The sequence below is a fragment of the Branchiostoma lanceolatum genome, chromosome 4 (genome assembly GCF_035083965.1).
Source record: "Branchiostoma lanceolatum isolate klBraLanc5 chromosome 4, klBraLanc5.hap2, whole genome shotgun sequence".
NCBI classification, from domain to species: Eukaryota; Metazoa; Chordata; class Leptocardii; order Amphioxiformes; family Branchiostomatidae; genus Branchiostoma; species Branchiostoma lanceolatum.
Window position 1 is genome coordinate 20702601 of NC_089725.1, and position 22852 is coordinate 20725452.

At 41.0% G+C, this 22852-nt stretch overlaps 1 protein-coding gene and 1 long non-coding RNA gene across 6 annotated transcripts in view; one reads left to right on the plus strand and one right to left on the minus strand.

Moving 5' to 3' along the window:
• LOC136433257 (ral GTPase-activating protein subunit alpha-1-like) overlaps positions 1–22852 on the plus strand; it is a 61736-nt gene that overhangs the window by 34913 nt on the left and 3971 nt on the right. For all 5 annotated transcript variants that reach the window (XM_066425277.1, XM_066425278.1, XM_066425280.1 and 2 more), the window contains one exon: positions 3094–3221. In XM_066425277.1, coding sequence (XP_066281374.1) covers positions 3094–3221 — 128 coding nt within the window. The remainder of the gene's footprint in view (positions 1–3093; positions 3222–22852) is intronic.
• LOC136433260 (uncharacterized) lies at positions 16310–22512 on the minus strand. The gene is made up of 2 exons (XR_010755608.1): positions 21241–22512; positions 16310–21207 (listed from the first exon to the last, which is right to left on the minus strand). It is a non-coding gene; the product is annotated as an uncharacterized lncRNA (long non-coding RNA).

Here is a 22852-nt window from a genome sequence, read left to right on the forward strand (position 1 = left end):
ATCATGACTTATGCTCAATCCCTCTCCAATGTAACTACCAAGGAAACACAGTCCCGACTAAGTGTCTCCTGCTATACTTGTTATTCAGCCCTCAGGCACTGCCAGCTCAAGTCAGAACTAGGACCTGCTATGTTACACTGCAAATGAAAATCATGTTTTGCATCTTAATCATTCAACTCTCAGTATAGCTGTCACAATACAATACACCTTTCCGTCTCTTGGAAAACAAAAGTTCATTTACACGTAAGGTCACAGATTTTCATGTCTCTTTAATGATGTCAGTGAAACAAAAGTTGGGACTAGGTCTAGTACGATTTATTTCTGTGCACATCCCACTTGTTGCCAGCAGGCTACAGATTTGCTGTGTACAGGCATATCTTTATAATTTATGTAAGATTGTTGCATTTACCAAGAGTTTGCTAATCGTATATGTATAATATGGCTTCAGGGATTGTACAGATCGTTTTACTTCAGAATGCATGAAAGGGATGTACTTTTCCTTTTTTGTTTTCAATCTGTTCTTGTCATTTACGCAGGTAAATGAAACCTGCTCTAGATGTAAAAGATATACCATTGAAGACTAGATTTCAAGTTAGCAGCAAGGGTTCTCTGAAGACTGTTCTATGTGTTGTCAGTTTTCATCTACAATTATGTCAAAGCAGATCAGCCTGCGGGCAGAGCTTTATCTTGTTTCATCTTCCCTGTGTTCATGACAAGATCTTCTGTAGCCTACAACATTTAACCCTGTTGTGCATAATCACAGCTGGAATGGTAGTTGAATCCTTCTTAGCATGACCATAAAACTGATATTAGGATGACATAGTTTTATATAGCTGTATATGACTGACATATATTGTCCATGTCTTGTCCTGTCAATATCATGTATTTTTCAGTATGGAACATTCTGTGATCTTGACAACTGATTCAACATGAAAACAGTTTGAGGGCAGTCTGAGCCTTGGCATATGCACTTCACAGGGCTCGTAATTCTTTTTCCTGCATACCTGTAAAGGTATAGCCATAGGTGACATTCAAAATTCCCTGCACCTGACAAATTTCACCTGCACCTAAATATATACCAGGTCCTGTACCACTCATTTACTTTTTGTAAAAGAAACAACTGAGGTTTTGACAATGTTCTTAGTAGTACCATTTTAAATACTGTAATCTGTTATATCAAAGCATACTATTACTAACATGAAAAATATAACTAAAGGCATATGATCCTAGTGTATAGTCAGATGCAAGTTTTCTTCCCATTCCTCTGTTTTCGTCTTGACCTTGTGCTAAATTTTGCTTAAAATTTTTGTGAACCAAGAAAATTAGAAAAGGTATAGCCAAGGGTGTCAAATTGAATGCTTTTTATAAGCAAGGACAACACATTTCGTTTGTCAACCCCACATTACCTTTTTACAGATCTATTCCTGGCAGTCATCTAATGAAAAAAATATTGATTCACTTTCTTCCAATTAATGCTTTTGAAATTTGTTTTTGAAATTGACGCCAAATTTGTTTCCACATTTCAGCTGTTATTTCTTTACCTGACTCATAACATTAGTCACAATACTAAATTGAACACATGAAAGAGTTTCCATTTATGTGCTAAAGAAAATGTATATGGTGACCTGATTGTGGAAAATAGAAATGGGTCGTGCTAATGAGGCTCTGTAGAGAGTAATGAAAGAAATGAAATTATTTTTCCAGGTCTTTCCCCGAGCTATGTTGTTAGGGTATGGCCCTTTGATATGCACAGTTGCATTTAAGCAACAAGTCCCTTAAGCTTGTTTTGCTCCTTGCTTCCATAATACTGCTGTCTGCAAGGATTTTTACTCTCCCCACATGCAAGGCTGTTAGCTAATGAGGATTAGCATGGTTCAATACCCTGGGAACTGAAGGGACATGTCACCAGGAACACGGATATGTTATCAGCAAAGTCATCTTAGCGAGGGATTATGTATTTAGTCTAACATATGACAGCTTCAGTATGAGGCTGGAGGGATAAGGAGTTCTTCCAAAGTCTTAAGCCTTTGCCCCTGGGGCTTATATTGCTGAGATCAGTTTCATTTTGCATGTGGAGTCATGTTTTTTTCAATGTGAAGAGAGATTGGTATAGATCTCGTGTCAAAACCATTTTTGTAGTCAATCCATCATGCAGTACTTTTTATGTTTTAAAGAGGAAGGTTCATCTTTGATACATTCTAACCATTTCCCTGCTATGGGTTCATCCATGTATCAAATCTACATGTATACTGGTCACAAAGTTCAGGAGGGAGGGGCTTGTATGCGAAAATTAAAGGTGCAAACAAACAAATAAAGATATTTAGCCAATTGTTGGGAGAGGAGGAATTCATGCCTGACCCTTAAACACTATCAACAATCAAAAGACAAAGAAAATAAATCTCTACCATGGTCTGTACATGGCACACTTGTGGCCAGCACATCCTTCTTGTTCCAAGCAAAATTTGATCACAATTCTAATCCTACTGATCCCATATGCACATATTATATCACCCAGTTCTAATATACTAGAAGGGTTGAAGGAAGCACATGGCTTTATGGTGTCAAACAGGCGTTTCAACATGAAATCAAATAGATGCAGTCTTAATGAGTTTTTGCTCCTGTGAAACCTGTTTATTCATTAAGGACTGCAGAACAAGTGTTCTTTGTTCTTAATATAGAGTAGAAAGTACATGTATGTACATGTTACTGAAAGAAGATGAGCTGGTAAGCCTTGATCTCTCAGTGCTAATCAGCCTTATTAAACCTTATGGTAGAGTCAATGATTCACATTCCAAATAGCAGCAACACAAAGATGTGACAACTTATTAGATAGATCTGACTGCACTGTCAGTGTCATGGTAATAATCAATGAGCACTGTGGACCTCTGATGTTACAAACACTATGCCACAGCATCGTAGCCATTTTGTGTAGTATACAGATCTCAGATGTCATCTAACAAACACTCTATAGATTTGAGATATGCAAATGTCAACATGCAATTTCAAAAGCTGCAATGTTGGCCCAAAGTTTGAACTCCCGAGATAAAAGACACCATATGATACCAATGTTTTTTCCTTTCCAATCCTTTGCAGGTTCCATTTTTCGGCCCACTGTTTGATGGAGCTATAGTGGACTACAAGGTGCTGCCTGACCTGGTGAGAGCCACTGCCATCAACGCCAGCCGTGCCAAGAGAGCCAACATTCCCCTGTACCAGAGATTGTATCCTTCCACTGCAGGGTTCATGGTAAAACTGTTGTGTGTCTGTTACAGGGATGTTGTGGTGAAGACAGCAACCTTTGGTACCAATTCAGTTACTCAGTTACCATTTGTCACTTACTGAGCTGGTGACTACTTTTAACCTTTAGCACTCTGAAGTAGCCATTTGGCACCCAATTCCCTATTGGTTACAGAGTTAGGCAGCAGGGAGAAGGTTAAAGCATCCCAATTTCCACCATACTTTGAATTTTTCAGTATCACAAAAGTGTGTTGATACATGTGAATAATCTCTCAAATGCTGTTATTTGTATGTTTTTCGCTAACATTCTCTCTGCTACATAACTTCATAACCGATACAACTTTGGTGCCAAAAGGCATCCTCAGCAGAAAGGAGATTACTCTATACTGGTCAAAACCTGGTAAGATTTTTTTTGCAATGACTATTTCATTCTTTTGGGGGGAAAATTTTACTTAATCATTGAGTGATGTCTCTTTTTGGAATGTCCCAAAGAGTATATTTTTGGCCAGTGCAGTCTGGTTCATCAATGGTAGGAAGAAGAAACTGTTATCTGAAGTGTTGCCTGGGTCACTACAGTATGTATCAAAGTTGTTACTCACCCCCCTCCCCACCTGCAGAATGCATAAGTAGCTGAATTGGGTTTTGTTAAACCTCATCATCAATAAGTGAGTGTTTGTCCCCATGGCAATAAAAACTGGATCATAACATAGTTTGCAGATGTCCGAGTTCAGCCCCTGAGACTGTGTCATTACCACGTACAGGAATCACTATCAGTCGGTCCACCGCAGAGGTCGATAAGGTGTCATCTGCACTCCCCCATGTCCAAGGGCTTTTAGTGGGCTCATCATTTGATGCGCTGTGGCGAGAAATCATGTCGTATCGGGTGACCTCTGTGGCCCTTGACTCGACCTCACTCACTCCGACATTACTCCGCGACCCCACGCTGAGCCAGGTTGCGGAAATGTGAATCTCGCAACATATTATCACAGTATTGGCCGAGTGTGTTTAGTGCTGGAACTAGTGGTCATGCTGTGTTAAGAGCTGTCCCGGTGGACACTCCAAGCTGGGCCGTGTGTTTTGTACCTGCCGTCTGACAGGGGGACCCAGCTGTAGGAGGCACAAGGCCCATTATTTGCCGGGATGGGGCATTGTTTCCCCACAATAAAGCCGCTGCCTCCCGATCACTGACAACGTGCCGCCCGGCAGATAATTGGGTTACTGACAACCAGGTCCCTGCCTAATCAGATCTGCTGGTCCCTGTACTGATAAATGTAATCTGTGCAAAATTACCTGCAAACTGGAAATTATTGCTGGGTAACTTTGTTTGCAGGACATAAAGAGAATCTTAATGTACCATTGAATTCTGCCCTTCCGGAGTTTCTCTCTCTAATTAGGTGTGTTATCCCTTTGTTTCCATGCCAAGCTTTTCTGCAGTTTGCATTTTGGAAGATGTAAGCATGTAAATCACAATTCCCCTTTCAATTTGAACTTTGTTTTCCACTTGTGAAATCATATATACCAGGCTGAGTAATAGCTACTGTAGCCAATTGGTAGGTACTAATTTCTGTCCTGCTGGTTTCCAGGTCTCAGAATGTAATTAGAGTTCATGCAGTAATTTAATCCATCTCACAACTTCATTATTTATAAATTTTGGAATTTTTCTTACTGGGACTTCTCTTTATCTCCACTTCACACAAGTTTATTACAGGAACTGTAAAAAATTAAAGATGACTATTCAATCCAGACTGATAAATGTGGTGTTTATGAACATTAATCAAACTGTGGAAACGTCTGTGACCCTGGCTGCCATGTCTATTATGTGATTCCATTCGTGCGCAGCCCTCTGCTGGTTTTGGCCATGGAGCTGCCAGATGCCATTTCTCCAGTCCTCTTCACACAGACAATTGACTGCCAGCCTTACTACACCAACAGTGCAGTACTGAGAGTTCTGTATGTGTTCCCTCTCAGTAGTGTCATGTGTCCAGGCAGCCACCGTTTTAATCAGTGGCTTGTGCCAGGCAGCTGCATTAAGGGATCGTGTGACACCTGCCTTGAGATTAGGGTGCTTCAAGGAGCCTAATACCTCTCCTTGTTGTGCCTGGCCTTAAGCTTTGTGTATATTCTGAACACCACTGCATTGAAGCAGCAGCATTTATCTTGAGCAGTTTGGGCATGTACATATCTGTGTCTGTATTTATGTCCCCTAGAATGATGTATATTATACCAAGGACATTATAATGTCCTTGATTATATGTACATGTGTTGGCAAACATGAAGAAGCAAGGTTCATCTATTTTCAACCTTGTAAAATATGAATTCTACAGTTTATGACCTCTAAGTCAGTACATTTTTATGATGCATGTTCTATTGATATAACCTGAATTCCTAGGATCTCAGTTGTTATGAAAGAAAATTTTGACGAGCTTTCCATTCCACAGCGAACAATGCTCCCATGTTGAAATAGCACAACAGTATGCTGTTTGTGTTTTGGAATTCTAATTACAGCTGGTATGAATATGCATTGATTTTGGCTGCTGGTAGACTAGGTGCTTGCATTTTGGCTGAAAGGGAAAATTATTAGACTGTCTTATATTTTGTATGATGATTTTTTTCTTACATGTAGACAGTGCTGAACATAATTTTGTAGAAACCATTGGCTTTTGTTTTGTGCTATTTCTACCCTAAATTGACAACAATGCAGACCTTAAAGACTTAAAATGGTTGCTTCTGAGTACAATGAAAGGAAAAATCAGTTTTGATTCTTTCTTCTTCTTTTTTTTTTTTTTTTTTTTCAAACAGGTCCGTGTCCGTCCACGGCACTTTATTTTTCTAAATTAACCGCAGTAACAAAGTTAACTGTTCGTAACAGTGCTTAGTAACATAGTAAGGACCTTGGCACTACGTCTAATATAGGACATCTCCAAGAGATTGAAATTCAGGGATATTGCAGTACATGATAGTATCATTAAGGTCTGCTAAGAAAATATACATAGGTTTGGATTCTTTCTTTTTAGCATTCTTAACATTTTTCTCAAGACTATGTTAACAGTAATAAAAACTGAGGTTTCAGATGTATGTTCAATGGTGAATCAAGCAAAAAACTAATGCCAGTACCAGCCGACCTTTACATGTAGTAGGATAGTAGTAGTAGGTTTTGTATTTTTTTGCAAGGCCCGTGAAACATTCATATCTGTGTCAATAGTTTTGTTTAATGGAAACTAGGAAATGTTAGGGGCAGGTGGTTGCAGTTTTTAAGGTACACGCATGTATGTACATCTCTAAGTCATAGGAAAGTTTGCCATACCATTGTGGTGTAATGGAAGGGATTTTCAATAATTCATACTAGGCAAATTCCAGTCCTGTGTTTGCGGTGCTGGAGGAATGCCTTTGTTGGAACTGTTTGAGGGGGCAGGTGGCTGGAGGTAGGGTCCTGCTGGCAGGCAAATTTGCAGGCAAACTGGGCCTATTAACATTTGAAGCAGCGATATTGTCCTGAGTGTCTTGGCTGGGAATTGCCTGTCTCCCATGCACCTGACACTCAGCCATACAGACAATAGCTGGGGGGGCCTTTGAGAGTTCCCCGCTATGTAATGTTCCCCTGAAGCCACATGGGATGGCACAGGGACTGACCTGTAAGGATGGGTGATGGCTTTATGAGTTAACCTGCCCTGCCTAGATATCATTACACAGACGACACCCTGGTGCTAATGGATGAGCACGTTTGTGGGGAGGGACACAGCTGAGGAGGGGGAGGGGCACAGCACGTCCAACCCAGACACTTTACACCTCATCAGATACACATCATGGTTAGAGACATGCCTCACCTCCGCTCACACAGTGTTACAGGGTGGGACTGTACACTAAAGTAACATCAGGCCCCTTCAGGCTGCTCAGTAACACGTTTTTGATTCCATTCAGTAGCAAATGATTATCTTTATCTAAACCCATTGGCACCATGTGAAAGCACTCTTATCAGCCTTATCATTCTATAACCCCTAGGCATGTTACTGTCAGTGACAAAGTGCCATCATTTATTGAAATGATTCTTTAATCTATAGGTTCTAAATACATGTATACCTTTAAAGTGTCCCTTTTGCAGTCCTAGCACATCAGAGGTCCCTGAATGAGCAGTCACCATCAACTGTACATTGTGTGACAGTAAAAAAAGTCAGTGCTCTGTGCCTTTGTCTCTCCAAACAATAGGGTGAATCTATTGATGTCTATCTACACTGCACACGTGGAGTCAGCTCCTCTGAGCACCCGCATGCCTTTGAATTCCATTTGGTTCTGTCATTCCTGCCTGTCAATCAACTCTTTCCTGCAGATTAAATTTGGGGAACAATTTTTTTGAAATCATTTTCCTCCTCACAGTCCATCACAGACTGTGTGACAGATCATAACTTTACATGCGCCTGGCTTGACATGGCCATCCACCGTCGTGTTATGTAATTACACTGTTGCAATGTGGTGTAATGACCGTCTGTGCTACATTGTGCCTACAGCGGTGGTATCTAGTGTTTGTGAGGAAGCTGCCTGGAGCAGCCACACCTGCTTGACCATGACCTTTGACCTGCCCTCCTTTGTCCTTGTTCTTCCATTAAGTGTTGTGTATGCACTAGTATCATCCCTAAAGAAGAATATTTCATTTGCAAACATGTTCATGTATGTAACCCATGTAGACTTAGAGACTACATGTAGCTGCGCACTGTCTCTGATGACAAATTTTATTTACCACTGGATTTAATGCCAGCGTCCAGTCTAGTTCATTGTCTTTACTGTATGTTTGCAAAGTAAAGAAATGTTGGCAGTCTGCTTATTGTGGTTATCCATGCACAAACAGCAGGTGATGATATAAGAGACTGTATGTTATGTCATCTTCGCTCAAACTTACAGTTACCTCATGATCATTGTCACTGGCTCCCATTAGCTCTTGTTTTGTTTGTGATGCTGTCAAGTGAAGCAATTACAATTCATGCTCTATGGAGAGAACTTTGGTAGCAGTCATGGCTTGAGTCAGAATGATGAATAATAGAACTAATTTGCAAATTGATTTAGCCGGTGCATTGGCATCAATGTTATTTTTTCCTGAGTTCCATTGTCTGGCCTTAACCTCCCGGGTAATACAAATGTGATGGAACAAGAAATGCCTGTAATTGCATTTAATTGTGGCGGTGTCTAGCAGTGATGAATCGTTGGCATGGTTCCTACAAAAGTTTGGTGATACATAGCCTGGGGCAGCAGGTGGGGAACAACCAGAAAAACAAGTTAGCTCGCACAATATATGAACATCGCTTGTATGTTTCCGCCAAGGGGGATTGTCTTCCTTCTACTCTTGTTATGTAATGAACTCCACACTTCCGTACATTGTATACCCCTCATCTATCCCCATTTTCACTATAAATATGTAAATTTCAAAACTTGGGTCATGTGGCACCTACTGAATGTCATATTATGGCTCAAGGTCACCACAAATGTCTTTGAAATTAACTGTTGCAAAGTTTTTCTTTTGAAGAAATCAATGACTTTGCACTCATCAAATCGCATGTATTTCCAAGGCATGTAAAATGAAATGGTACGTTGCACCAGCTACAATCATGACTTTTGCCCTAATTTGTACACTAAAAGAGTCATGTGTTGGCATGCCAACAAAAGTACTCATCAGCCTGGTGACATCATCGCAAAGTAGTCAATACAGGGATGAGTAGTCATTGTCATCACAGCCATTATTCCATTGGTGAAAATGCGTCATTGGTGGTAATCCCACCACGCGAGGCAGCCTCCCTGGAGAGGATCCTCTTTCTCTGACTTATGACTCAAGTTTATAGCCATGATGTCATTATGTAGTAATTCCAGAAGACATGGCCTTGTGCCAAAAGTAATTAGTCAGTTAATAGAATTAATATTAAGCCTACTCTTTATTAGATTACATGATCATTTCTGGTCAACAGAATTAATAAAAGTAGACAAGAAACCCATCATTTCTGATGATAAAGACTCATTGGTGAATGAACTTGGCACAGTCATAGTCTTATTACATGTTTAGTCTGTGTAGCTGCAATGTACACTGTACATGTGTATAAACATTAAGGGTTTGTCTGCAGTGCTGAAATGACTGAAATGTCCCAATAGGCCTTTTATGACTCAACTTTATGACAACATAACAGATCATCATGAGGTCATCACCTGTATGACTACTATAATAACAAAGTTAACAGTGAAGCCTCCAGCAGGATTGTAGTGATATGTATTCTGCAGTTCGTAAAAATGACAAAATCTGCCATAGAACAGCTGGCTATCTACCTGGAAAATTACAGAAAAATGTCATGTAAAAACAGCAAAATGCTTTTGTGTATGAGTGTATACTGCCAAGCTAAGTGCAAACTGTAACAGAGGATGGCATCTACTGCTGGATAATCTAAAGATAGCCTTCATTGATGTCAAGCTTCATTAAAAGCTGCTTCATCTAACAAGGGCTTTGTTGGCTGTGGACAGAGTGGTTTGCTTGAGGAGGCACATTTCTAGTCGTGGTGTGCTAACGTTACCAGCTGACATGTAGTGTGTGTACACAGTCAGATAGAGCACCACAGGACACCATCTGCACCATACTGGCTCCACCTAATGGGAAGGTTATGAGGGGGACGCATCTGTGTGGGCACATATATGATACAAAATGGGCTTCTTGTTGCTTCTTCATTTAGCCTACCAATTTCACAGGGAAATCAGGGCCATCTGGCAGAGCAGTGTTTGCATGTGTACAGATTGTGAATGACACATGTATGTGGTTGCTACCCAACATAAGATTCTGCCATGCTTGTTTCATTGTTTGACCCAAACAACTTTTGTCTTCATACATGTAATGCTCACTGTTCAACTGCAAATACACTTTGCAGGATATTCTAATCTTGAGGGAGGGAGACTGCTCACCTTTAACATCTTTCACATGTATCACTCAGAACCACAGCCTGATATTTGAGTCGTTGATGACATCCAGGTAATAAGATATGCCAAAAATAGTTACTCAAGTAACTGGATAAAGTTTTGAAACAGTCAGATATTTGAGTCATACACTGTACTTGTGTCAATATCTAGCAGGCAAATCTCAGTTTCCAGAAGGGGGTTCAGAAGATTTATATGTATTTAGAAACTTTTGAATTTTGGCCCATGGCTACCATAAAAGGAAGCTAGACATTTCTGTTAAATCAACATCTTGACTTGTAAGAACCCCACGATCTGTCACACCCTGTTCGCCATACATTGGTTTCCACTTCAGGCTCACTTCTGGTGTTCTATGGGCAAACTTTGGCCATGTGGCTGTGTTTGCACATGTAATGGTTTGTTGTGGTGTGTATGCCAGCCTGTCACTCCCTGTAATGGAGTGTTTAGTGGATGCGGTTGGCCAGGCGAGAAATGATAAGTGGCCGCAGCCACGTGCGCGGCGTGTGCTGCTTGAGGACTGCGCCGCTCCTTCCCTTCTCTCCAGCTTTGTTCTCCCCCCAGAAAACCGACTGACTCACAGTAGGGTCTCCCTCGGCTGCGACGGCTCGTTGAGCAGGCTCCTTCCACTGGGTCTGTAATCCCCCGTAATTGCCAGGCATCTCCGTGCCTCCCTGATCCCAGGTCTTCCTCGTGGAAGGGGTGCAAATCACCTTAATTGCATCCTGCAGGATTGTACTCAATCAGAGGTAGAATATCTGCATTGCCATCACATTCCTGTCATTGAGCTGATGGGATAAGACTGCTTGTACATGCTTACCTTAATCCCTAAGATAAAGTCAGCGCATTTGGGGAGGGGTTGCCCTGTTCTTTGTCTCTACAAGAATACTTTGCATGCTGAAAAAGTAGTAAAAACTGACCAGTTAATGCAGCCTTAAGGTGTCAAATTTTCCAGAGAAAAAATGCTAGCAATTTTAGTAGTGGCAATTCGTTCACTCCATTTGGCCAGTTTCTACCATTTTTCCAGCAACCAAAGAAGTCAGGTGGAGACTGCCATTCTCTCACCTATGTTGGTAACTGTAACCAGTTTGAATTAGTGTAAGGTTTCCCCTTCGGTCACATGCCACCCATTGTGTGTAGGCGTGCAGCCCCTGCTTTGTCCTTCCCCTTCATAGAGACATACATGTCAGCAAAGTGTGTCGGCTTTTTTGTCTGGCGTAAGGACGGGGCTGCCCGCACCCATTGTTGGCTGGTCAGGTTCAGACCTGCCTTTTATTGTTGTGCAAATTCACCTCAGCCCTTCCAGACACAACTGTTCTGGCAGAACATGTAGATTTGAGCCCGGTGTCATGACTCTTCTTTTACAACATGTCCAGTTCTTGATATCTTCTAGAAGTGAAGTATGCAAACTTTCTTAAATATATGGCATCTCTGATTAAGGGTCAGCATTTGGTGCAGAACAACTTGCGCTGCCGGGTGGTCAAAGTAACAATACAAATTCCATGTACAATATTACATCTTTGACCATCTGGTATATTCCCTTACCACTTACTCTACAGTCTGCTTCACAACTACTGACTCTTGTACTTAAGTAGAAGTAGCCTCACGAAAGCCGTCTTCAGCAGTGCACCAGAAATTTGCAGAACCATTCAAAAGTGAAAGTGACTTGAATTTGAAATAGTTTCCAAGCTTTGCATCCCCCACGAGCCCAGAATATACCACAGAGGAGAAAGTGATCTGCAAGACAATAGAACCACAACAATGGCAGAGAAAGTATAATCTTGCATGCTTGGAGTGTAATATGTATTGTCTAGAATACAATGCACAAAGGCTATTCTTTCGGGCCATTGTTGGTTCCCTATCGGTGTGTGCACTTGGCCAGCAGGCTGGCTGGGGTGCCAGGGGGTCAGGTCACCCAGACGTGTGCTTTATGTGCACACCTGGGCACTTCTGTGTGAACTTCAGCACTTGGTCGCCAGTTTACCTGCCAGAGCTACAATGCAAGAAACGTGATATGCAAAAGGAGCATTGCGTTGCCATGGGAAAGGGCATTGTACATGGAAGTTGGACTACTGCCATGTTCTGATAGAATTTAGTTCCTTCAGAGCCATGTTTGCATGTCAATGACCTTTCCAAAGTTTTGATTCCTGCGGTTTTCCCCATTTTCCACACCGCTTGCCTCATACAATTGAACATGAGAATGTCACAGTGTGTGAGGGCCGTGGCACGAACAGTTCGCTGTTTGTCTTCACGGATATTCTGTTGATTTAATTGTCTTTATCTGGGAAATCTCCTGCTAATTTGATGTAGTATTGGTCAGCTGTTCAGATTTGATGAGTCCACTCTTTATGGCCAAACAGATAAGAATCTGCAGAGAATATTACACCTCCGTCCTTTGGTGGTTGTTTGGATCATCTGCAGCAGACAGGTCTGGCTGTCGGGTTGATGGAGGTGATATGCTGCAGTTGATTGCGTCCTACTGCCCCAACTGTGATTGATGGTCAGTGCACAAAGGGCATGAATGGGAAGAAAAACAAATGCTGCCCAACGTTTGTGGCTGTAACAGTGTGATAAGTGGCATTAACATTTCATCAGGCAGCAGATTTGCATCACAGTGTCGGTCCCCAAAGGTTTGTCAGGACCTGATGTTGCTGCTGGTTTTGGTGACGTGTGGTCTCAACTTTCAATATGCACCAGTGACACCAGTCAGATTAGACATGATTTTAAAAGACCTGGTATGCTTTACAATGGAACATTATGCAACATTTATGTGCTATACTGATTTGAAATATTCCAAGAGCAACTTGAATAAATAACAGGGCACAGTGGGATGTTGTGGCCAATGGTCATAAGGCAGATGGTTCGTGGACGTGGAATAGAGTGAACTAATTACTGCACATTTATTGCTGACGTGAGATCGATATTTCTTCCTTTCATTTGTTCTTTACTTTTTATAACCTGTGAACAGCGTAGTGGGGGAGCTTACTGCCAGGCTGGCGATATTGTGTTGCAGAATATATATGTATATGTTTTATTGGGCAAAATCATATGCACATCTACTTCTTTCACTTGTTCCATTTTTCAACATGTACGTCCTTGCTCCTTTATCTAGTCTTTGTGTGAACACAGAGATCATTCAATTGACCCCCATCCTTGTAAAAAAAGCAAACACCTATTCACAGGATGGGTAGAATTTTGGAACAGTCCATAAAAGTTACAGTCTGCAAGTGGTCTCTAAACATCAGGAGGGGTCATTTGCTTTCACTGTGTATTTTCCGTTCCTCCTGTTACTTTTGTCTGGTAAATGCCTGCTTTATAATCCAGAAATTTTATCTTAGGTCAAAATGACTACATTTAAACTTAATGATGATGAGAGCTACATGGCCAACTGTCATGTAGGTTTCGATTCACAAAGCCATTCCAAAGTTTCTTGAAAATCCATTGTTTAACTTTAAGCAGAAAATGTTTACATGGGAAAGTTCTCCATCATTAGATGATGTGTAACTTTGGGAACTTCTGTTCTGTGCACTTCACCAGGGATCCTGGTTCTCCCCCTGCAGCTGTGAGGATCCCAGCCTCCGGTAGGACAGTGTCCTGGGAATGTAGTGAGCTGATCCCTGGAGGAGTCACCCTGATGAGACAGTGATGCCGACTTCTGAACAAGGCAAAAGAATCACCCTGTCCCGCAGAACCCAGCAATTGTGCTGAGAGGTCATTTGTTATAATCTCATGTTCAGCCCGTGAGTTACGGTCATCTGTCAGTAGTCATCCCGCCCAAAGCAGCCTGATGGTACAGGGGGACAATTTCGCTACTTTCGGGCACCACCTCCACTATCAGCACCACCCCAGGTCACATGTCGCCCTTGGCCCCTGACAAGAACAATTCCAAAACGCAGACTTTGTTTCTGTCATCGTTGACCTCCGGGTTGCCCCATGCTGCGTGAAAAATGACTGTCCCACCTAATCTGCTCAGACCCATATTAATCAGTGACTGCATCCCCGAAAAAAATCTCCTGAAAAGCCTTAGACTAGTGGAGCTATTCAGCTAATTCCTAGTTATGGACAAAATCCTGCCCATGTAACAGCATTAAGGCATTTGACTATTGGCAGGCACGGAGGGAGGGTGAAAGGGCTCCATAATTAAGTAGATCTACCCATAGACTATGTCTCTAACAGCCATTGTTGGCAGCACGACCAAACATGGGCCCTTTGTCGTGCTGACGGCAAGGCCGGGCGGAGATTGCATGTGAGAGTGTGCCATCTGTTGTGGGGCCTACCTCACAATTATTCGCCATATTTGGACATCAAAGCGGCCGAGGGATTTTGTTAGTGAGATTTCTTACTCCTGCTGCATGGGTGTAATGGAATTTTCTCCTTTGAGCTTCGGGAGGTAATTGTGTGGTATAAAATGGAGCTGGGAATGAATTTCCTTCGCAGGCTGGTTTTGTGGTTTTCAATAAATCTTTAATGAAGTAAGAGCCTTTTGGTGTTCATCTCTGGTTATGTTTGCAGATGCCAAACATTAGTTCCCATTAATGCAATATGCATACCTTTTCAACCCAGGCAATCAGTAAAGACTGAACTGCTTTAATATGCTTTAAGATGTTTTGCTAAGTACACAAGAGTTTGTGTGTGCAGCAAGACTTTTCAGGGTGTTCGCTCGGTGGAAACCAGTTACCATACGTTTCCCCAGTGCAGAAGAAAGACTGTGATAGATGCATACATTATGACGCTGGCAGCTGTTGTGGTTCCCTTGTTCCACTCTTTCTTACCTCTTCTTTGTGTGCTTTGTCTGGTAATCATGCTTTTAGTTCACCATATGTTGCCTAGTGTTGTACAGTCTAGTAGAGCACAGTTTACCTTGGTTATCTGTTGCTATGGCAATGCTATGTTGCCAACATACATGCACAACTTTTTCAGGTACGTTCCTCCACCATTGTTCGCTCTCTCCTGAGCTCCTACCGCAGACAAATCCCCTGTAAGGGTTCAGCAGGGCAAGAAGGGCAGGTTACACGGCATGGGTAGCTCAATCTTCTTTTGTGTGCAGATGCTATCATTTCCATCATTTGGATACAGTCTGCATTCCAGTGCTGCAGACCAATAGCCGGCTCCTCAGAGGTCAGCACGTGCCATACCTATACACACACACCAGGCCCTGCTGACTATGTATGAAGGCTGTGGTCATGTCTGGTCTTGTGGCCTCAGCCTCCCACTGGGCCGTGGGAAGAGCCACACGTCTGCCTGACTGTTGGGGAGAGGGCCAGTCACTCTGAAAAGATTCTTGTCCTTACTGTTCACCACTGGTGCTATGGGCTGCCTCACCTAATCAACAGTGCACTACATGTACATGTATAAGTTAAGATTGCACTCACTTTTCACTGCTACCTACTCACTTTTGGCAAAATCTATACAGCATAGGTGGAAATCTGGACAGGGGTATGATATACTAAGCCATAGTGAGTACTGTGGTACACAGAAGAAGAAAAAAAAATCAGAATTTCTCCTCCATATTTTTGCTTTTAGAGAAAAGCTCCCTAGAAACCCAAGGATACTTGCATGTTTATTTTCAGCAGTATGATGCCACTTTCTTGGAATGAGGATTATGTGCCCATGCACCCTCAAAGCATACAGACCTTTCCATATACCCTGTCAGAAATGATAGAAACATTGATGTTTGTTTGCGCTGATTACAAAGTTTACACTCCCTCAAACAATCTTCTCAACCTTGTTTTATAATCCATCTTAGACTTATTCCTACCATGACATAATTCCGCATTTTATATTTCCAGTTCCTGTGTGCTTTCACTTAATATTCCTTTAGCTGTGTATAAGTACTGAGAAGGAGGGTAATCCAGAGGATCATTCTTAATCTTCTTAAAGTTTTTACTGTGTAGGATTTCAGCTGTGCTTTGGTATGTAGTTTAATGCCTCACAGAAGGGCACTGACACAGGTTTGAGAGGAGGCATTTACATAATGGACAAGTAGAGGGGCAGGCTATGTGTACATTGCTCAGAATGGCACATCTTAAGTTGTATATATAGAATTGAACGTTCAATTTCCATCACGTTGTAGAGTGTAAAGAGCTCAAGGTCTGATTGCTTTGCATATAACACCAGTCACTTTACATCGGGGAATACAGTAGCTATTTGGAATCTCCTTCAAACTTGATGTTCTACCATTAAATTTGATATCAGTGTGTAGCTCTTAGTGTAACAAGTACAGTGATATGAAAATTATCATTCTGCAATGTTCATAGCTGTAGATATCATTGATAAAAAATGTCATCAGACTGCAGGCTATTTGGGTACACCGCTGAAATGATAAGCTAGCCTGGAGGTGTGAAATCACAAAACCCCGGTCTGAAATTGTTAGACTGCGGCTCTAAATTTCTGGACCGCGGTGCAGAACTGTCCAAAAGCAGGAAGACCGCGGGGACAATTTCAGATTGCGGGGCTAACTTGGCCTGGCAGGAATGAAAAGCTGTGTCAGAAAGGTGTGAGAGGCGGGGCAGAGAGGTGTGAAAGAGGCGTGAATTGACAGTCTAAAAGGAAATCAGACCGCGGTCCTGCATCTAGGACTTAAGGTCCAAATCAGTTGATGTGAAAAATGCTCATAATACTAGTACACCTACACCTCATATAATAATACCATTTACATGCAGTAAACTGTCTTCATATCATTAAATTTCAAAAGACCAACAAGTAACACTGACCGATTTATCTGCTTGGAGATCAGTACTATATGGGGACTTGTGATCTTTTCCCTCCTACTTAGACATGATCAAGGACATTATATAATGTCCTTGGACATGACTCAAAATGTGCAAGTAGACAAATCACAGCTATGTAAGTCAGACAGTAAATTATTACCTTCGCCCAGAAGGTTATGCAGAGGGTAGCGTTTGTGGGTGTGTGTGTGTGTGTGTCTGTAGTGGACCACCATAACTCGAGAATGCCTTGATGGACTGTCTTGGTATTTGGTATGTTGGTAGGTTTTGATGAGACCTAAAAACGATTGGATTTTGGGCCCCCTAGCGGCTTCTTATGGTACTGCAGCGGAACTTCCTGTTTTCATATCTCGTGTTCTGGACATGCTATGGAACTTATTTTTGAGTGGTAGATAGATCTTTGGACAGAGAGTAAGTGTTGTGGGTTTGGGCCCCCTAGCGGCTTTTCTGGAACTGCAGGAGTAGGTTTTGCGTCTGACTTTGAAAGGGAATAACTCAAGAAGGGCTTGATGGATGGTAATGATTTTTGTCTTGTCCTGCTAAGGAAGGCTGAATGAATCATTTCATGATCACACCTTAAATTCCAGCATGTGTTAAAGCCTACATTAATCTATTCTATGTGAATTCAAGGAGGTTATATACTATATTTACCTCCTTGGTGAATTACTACTAGTATATATTTTGATTTTAGATAGCTGATAACCCTTCTGTCAATACACATTGTAACCATCCAGGGCTAGGGACAGCCGTCTGGTCCAACCTCAATAGCCATTTGTAAATGAGAGAGGTGTGAAATAGGCGTGAATTGATAGTCCAAAAGGAAATCAGACCGCGGAAGGTAGTGTTATTTTCCATTAGATTTTGTATCAATTAATACATAATAAGCCGATTTTTTTTACAAAATTCTGCTTGTGGTGAATTACACAAGGTGTGTTTTTTAAAACAATATTATACCTACTATCCCCCCTGCAGACCCTACCCATGTATTCCCTATGCGTTAACATAGTACATATTTGATCATGGATATTATCGGCATAAATGAGGGTGGTTAAGCACAAGAAGAAGGCAGATTGTTAATAAGATATAAAAGAACACATAGCAAGACAAGCTTTTCTTAACCACCCTGACATTCTTGTTGTAATCTAGCTTTTGTCAGTCCTTGTCAGGCACATTGTACTGAGCCATAGGCTGAGGTTGTTTGTAGGGTCACCTGGGGAATTTGGTAGATACTGAATGATTTTTGATGCACATGGGACTAGTGGGTACTTTATCGCATACTGTAAAAACAAGGAGGTGGTAAAAATTATTCATGTTTACTTCCTAACATTATCAACTATTGGAAAATAACTCCCCCCTCTAGAATTTGAGGTCCAAGTCAGTTGATGTAAAAAATTTAAATCATAGAGAGTTTGAAGCTTAGCAACAGAATTTCAGATAAGGAATCATATCTGAAAAATCAGCCGTTACGATATCAGTAAATCATACACACACGTATCCAAATTGGCATTTTGTGTCCAACTGATTACCAGAACCTTGCTATAAATGCTGTACATTAGGTAATAGGTGTGCGCTTAATATGTTAATAAGTATAGTGGTAACCTATTGTTTACACATTCAAAGTACAAGATAAGCTTATTCTGTATAAATGCATACATGATTGCCATATGACTACAGTTTAGACGATAACTATGGTAGTTGAAATGCGATAGAATGCCACAAATTGTTATTTTTCTTACAGCAAGGGGGTTTTATCAAAACCTCCTTGGTCACAGCTGAGCATATTTACGTATTGCCTCCAAAATCCTTTCATTTTAGAGGCAATGAGATTTATTTTGGATCTTCTTGCTTTCAAATTGTCCTTTTCAGCCAAAATACAATTACTTGTTCAGAATTCATGGTCCTTAGTCCTTTAAACATGTTTTTGTTATACAGATTCAATATTGGTACATTAGCAATCACAGTCCAAATAGTTGGAGCAACCAATTATCTCCTAACTAATGTTGAGTCTTTGGGGAGACAAGTAGATAAGGACTCGTATCTGAAAAATCAGCCAATCCGATAACAGTAAATGTTACGATTTTCTATTCCACATAATGTTTCTTGAAGACTAATGATAGAATCAGCATCAGTAGTGTGTTAGACCTTGGTTAGACTACTAAGATAAACAGATCTTAAGACTTAACTAACAAGCAAAAACTCAAATCAGAAGAATTGCAGAAGCACAGATTTGATTATGTGTGTGATCAAGGACACTATATCCTTGGTGTGATATATGCATAGTCTGCCAGTGGGTTAACAAATTAATTGGCAGTATTGTTCTGATTCAGACTTCTACAACTATTATCACTTCCTTTGTTCCGCTTGTTGACATCACCATATGTCCCCATTCATTTGTAACTTCAAGGTTCATCACTTCTAGAGATTTTAGTGATTTTTTTGGTCGTAATGAGTTGTCATTTCTAAGCATGACCAAGGGATTGTAAATGTCCAAGCCAATGTTAAATGTCATACTACCACTGTCATACAATTAGAATATTCAAGGACATGCTTCTTTTGCTAAAATCCGTTGTGACATGAATACCCAGCTCAGTCCTCTCTCAAGTCCTTCTCTCTCAAAATCAATTGGCTGAAAACTGAGGCCTGACTCCTGTGACTACATTATATGCAAATGACTTGGTTGACGAATGATACTGGGATTTGAAACACAATACATTGCCAGGGTCTAGACAAAAAGGTGACAATAGGAAAGTCTCTTTGTCAAGTGTTGCTGATTACAATAGCAATTGGTACTGTACATTAATGATAATAGGGTCACAGACAAGGAAGTGACAACAGAAAGGCCACTTTGCAAAGCGTTGCAGAAAGCTGATATTAGTCTTTAAATTCATACCCATGCAGAGAATTTGTAATCCAGCATGGTAGAGTGATACCGGTAGATTACATTATGAAAATCTTATATAAAGTTATTTCTCATAAAATTACAATCTGTTCCTTCGGTCTAAAGGTATTTGCTGTGATATAATCATATATTTTGATAAGGGATTAAAAGGCACCATGTTCAGCACTAATTTGGCCACAAGGCTGAGGACTTTAGTGGTATCAGGACAACTCGGCCCATTTCCAACTCGGCCCATCGCAATTCTGGTCAACTCGGCCCATCGCGTTGGTCAACTCGGCCCATTGCCCAGGTCAACTCGGCCCATCGCCAAATTTCCACAAAAAAAAAAAAACCTTCTAAACCAGAACCTCATGACTGCAATTTTTAATGTTTACCCGCCGTGTCATGGGTAGTAACATACATGTACATGTTAAGTAACAATGTCTCCTTGCGTAATTGTTAGACAACTTCGACTTGTTGACTGGTTTTTGGAGCTCCATACCGCTGGTGCTTTTGATAGGCAATCAACATAATTTTCATAGAGACCATGTTTTTTGTCAGAAAACTTCGAACTGTTGACTTAATTTGAGGTTTTTGGAGACCCATACCACCGTCGCTTATAGGCAATCAACTTGATTTAATGCAGACCACGTCTTTTTGTCAGAGAACTTCAAACTGTTGACTTTGAAGTTTTGGGGCCGAGTTGACTAGGGAGATGGGCCGAGTTGACTAGGGAAATTGGCCGAGTTGACTGGGCCGAGTTGGTAATGGGCCGAGTCGTCCGACAATCGACTTTAGTTTAGATCAATTAAAAATCTTAATGGAATTGACTGTTATTGTGGTGCTCCCAGGACTGGCCTCACCAAGGACACTATTTCTAACGGCCAGACAAATTGCTGCCCATGTCCGTTTCTCGCATTTGACAACCAGTACCAAACGCAAGGTCCCCTCAGCTTCAAAGGTCTATTCTACATGTGAAAATTGCAAAACTGGCTTTCTGTGGGATAGAATTGGGACTCCCAAGGAGAGTGCCATATATTCCTCTAATACTAGGTCCCCAAGTGTAATATTTGTCCTTTGAACACTCATCTTTCACATGCAAACAGTCATATGAAGCAATGTGGTTATAAAACCTTCGTCTCATTTTCAAGATAACAGTAAGATGATAGATAAATACACTGTTGTTTTTGAGACCGATACAATCTCAGATGACGGTAAACAAAAGGTTGAAATCATGACTGTCAATTTCAGAAATTGCTAGGTAAGAGATAGAATACACAGTTGTCTGAAACAATGTACAGATTTATAGTCCCAGAACCAATCCTTTTCAGCCTATTGCAGTGTAAATGCGAATGGATGGATTCCATCTGGATTGCTTTGTTTCAGGGTTTTGATGTCATACATACTGTGGTAAACCACTGCATTTGTACCCTCAACCAAGGAGGTTATATATAACCTCCTTGCCTCAACATGGCACAAATGTTCATAAGTGGATCACAAAGTTTTGTGAGTATGTTTGCGAATATCATCTTACCACGGTTATTATATTATAAGGCGCATGATCACAGTAACTTCTGTAAGATTTTAGGACCTTCTTTCAAAATCATCAAGGCCACAGAAAACTAACTGGTTCATTTGAGCAATACTTATCTTTGAAAGTAATGTCTGTGGTTTTGTATCTCTTCACATGTTGGAATCCCAATACAGCTAAAAGGACCAAAAATTTAGCGAGAAATCACACCGCACACTACATTTTCCAGCAAGGTGAGCAACATAATAGTAGACTATCCTAATGACCCGAATGACTTCACAGACGATTGGCCTCAAGTAAGGGCGCTAGCTGGGACCAAGCGGCTTGACTAAAAGCAGTGTGAATGCATTTGTCAAAATTGATATAACATTTCTATCCAGATAGATTTTTTTAGAGTAAACGGGGTCCAAAATTACTATATTTATTTGCCCTATGATCTTTCATATGTGAGCAGTCATGAGTTGTGTAGGGGGATTTGACTTCCACATCCCAAACTGGAAACAATGACAGGAACGCTATTAGCATAATACTTTTTTTAAAGCTACATAAAGTTACATATAATATTATCTTCAACTTTCAGTTTTTGGACCATGTGTTCAAATTGTAACTTGAAATCAGTCTAAGAAGTATATATAGAACAATCTCAGTATTTTTTGGGGAGAAAAAGCATACACAACTAAATGGATAGTGGCTCAGCTGTGTTTAGTTCTGCGGACATAACTATCAGCCCGGTTTACCTTTACTTTAGTCTGCAGAAGTTCTGTTCAAGCCCGCGGGCTAATCTACTCACTTAGACTTTTTGTAAAATTTAGCACATTTGTGCTAATTACACAGGCTAGCAAGGTGTGAATTCTAATCAATTCAGTAACTTTCATGGTGTTGTATGAATGCGGTCTACATGAAGGCTGGCCTGTCAGCCCCGCGGTCTAACTCACCAAGTCTGGAGGGAAACTACATAAGCCTGGAGAAACTCTTTCTACACTGCGGTCTAAGCAATCTTTAACTTGAAATATCTTGATAAATATATACACTATGGCAATGAAAAAGCAACCTAACAATGAAGACAACATGATCTTTCGAATGGTATGTAAAAGTTTCCTGTACATCCAGGTAAAAAAAAGTTGAAAAATAGGGATATCAGTCAAGGAAGTTCTGGCTGCCCTCGAATCGGGAAACTGTTCTTCCGGATTTAAAGTGACTGGTGTTATATACAAAAACACTCTGGCCCAGAAGTCTAGAGGAAAATAGGGAGACTAATGCAGTTTTCAAGGACACTGCTGCAGAAGGAGATTGTCTGGACGCAGGGCAGCCCCACATGGAGTGTGCTGTGGGGTATATTTGTTTCCTTACACGTACACAACCAAGCACATCCAAACCCCTGTGAATGTCAATCAGAAAGTGAAAATACACTTCCAAATATCTGCTGGGATGATTCTATTTCCAGGTGCTTGACTGAATAAAGACTGAATACACCCAGAAAAGATGACTAGAAGGAATGACATGGAAATAGATATGAAAGAACGAATGGTGAAATGGACAGACATA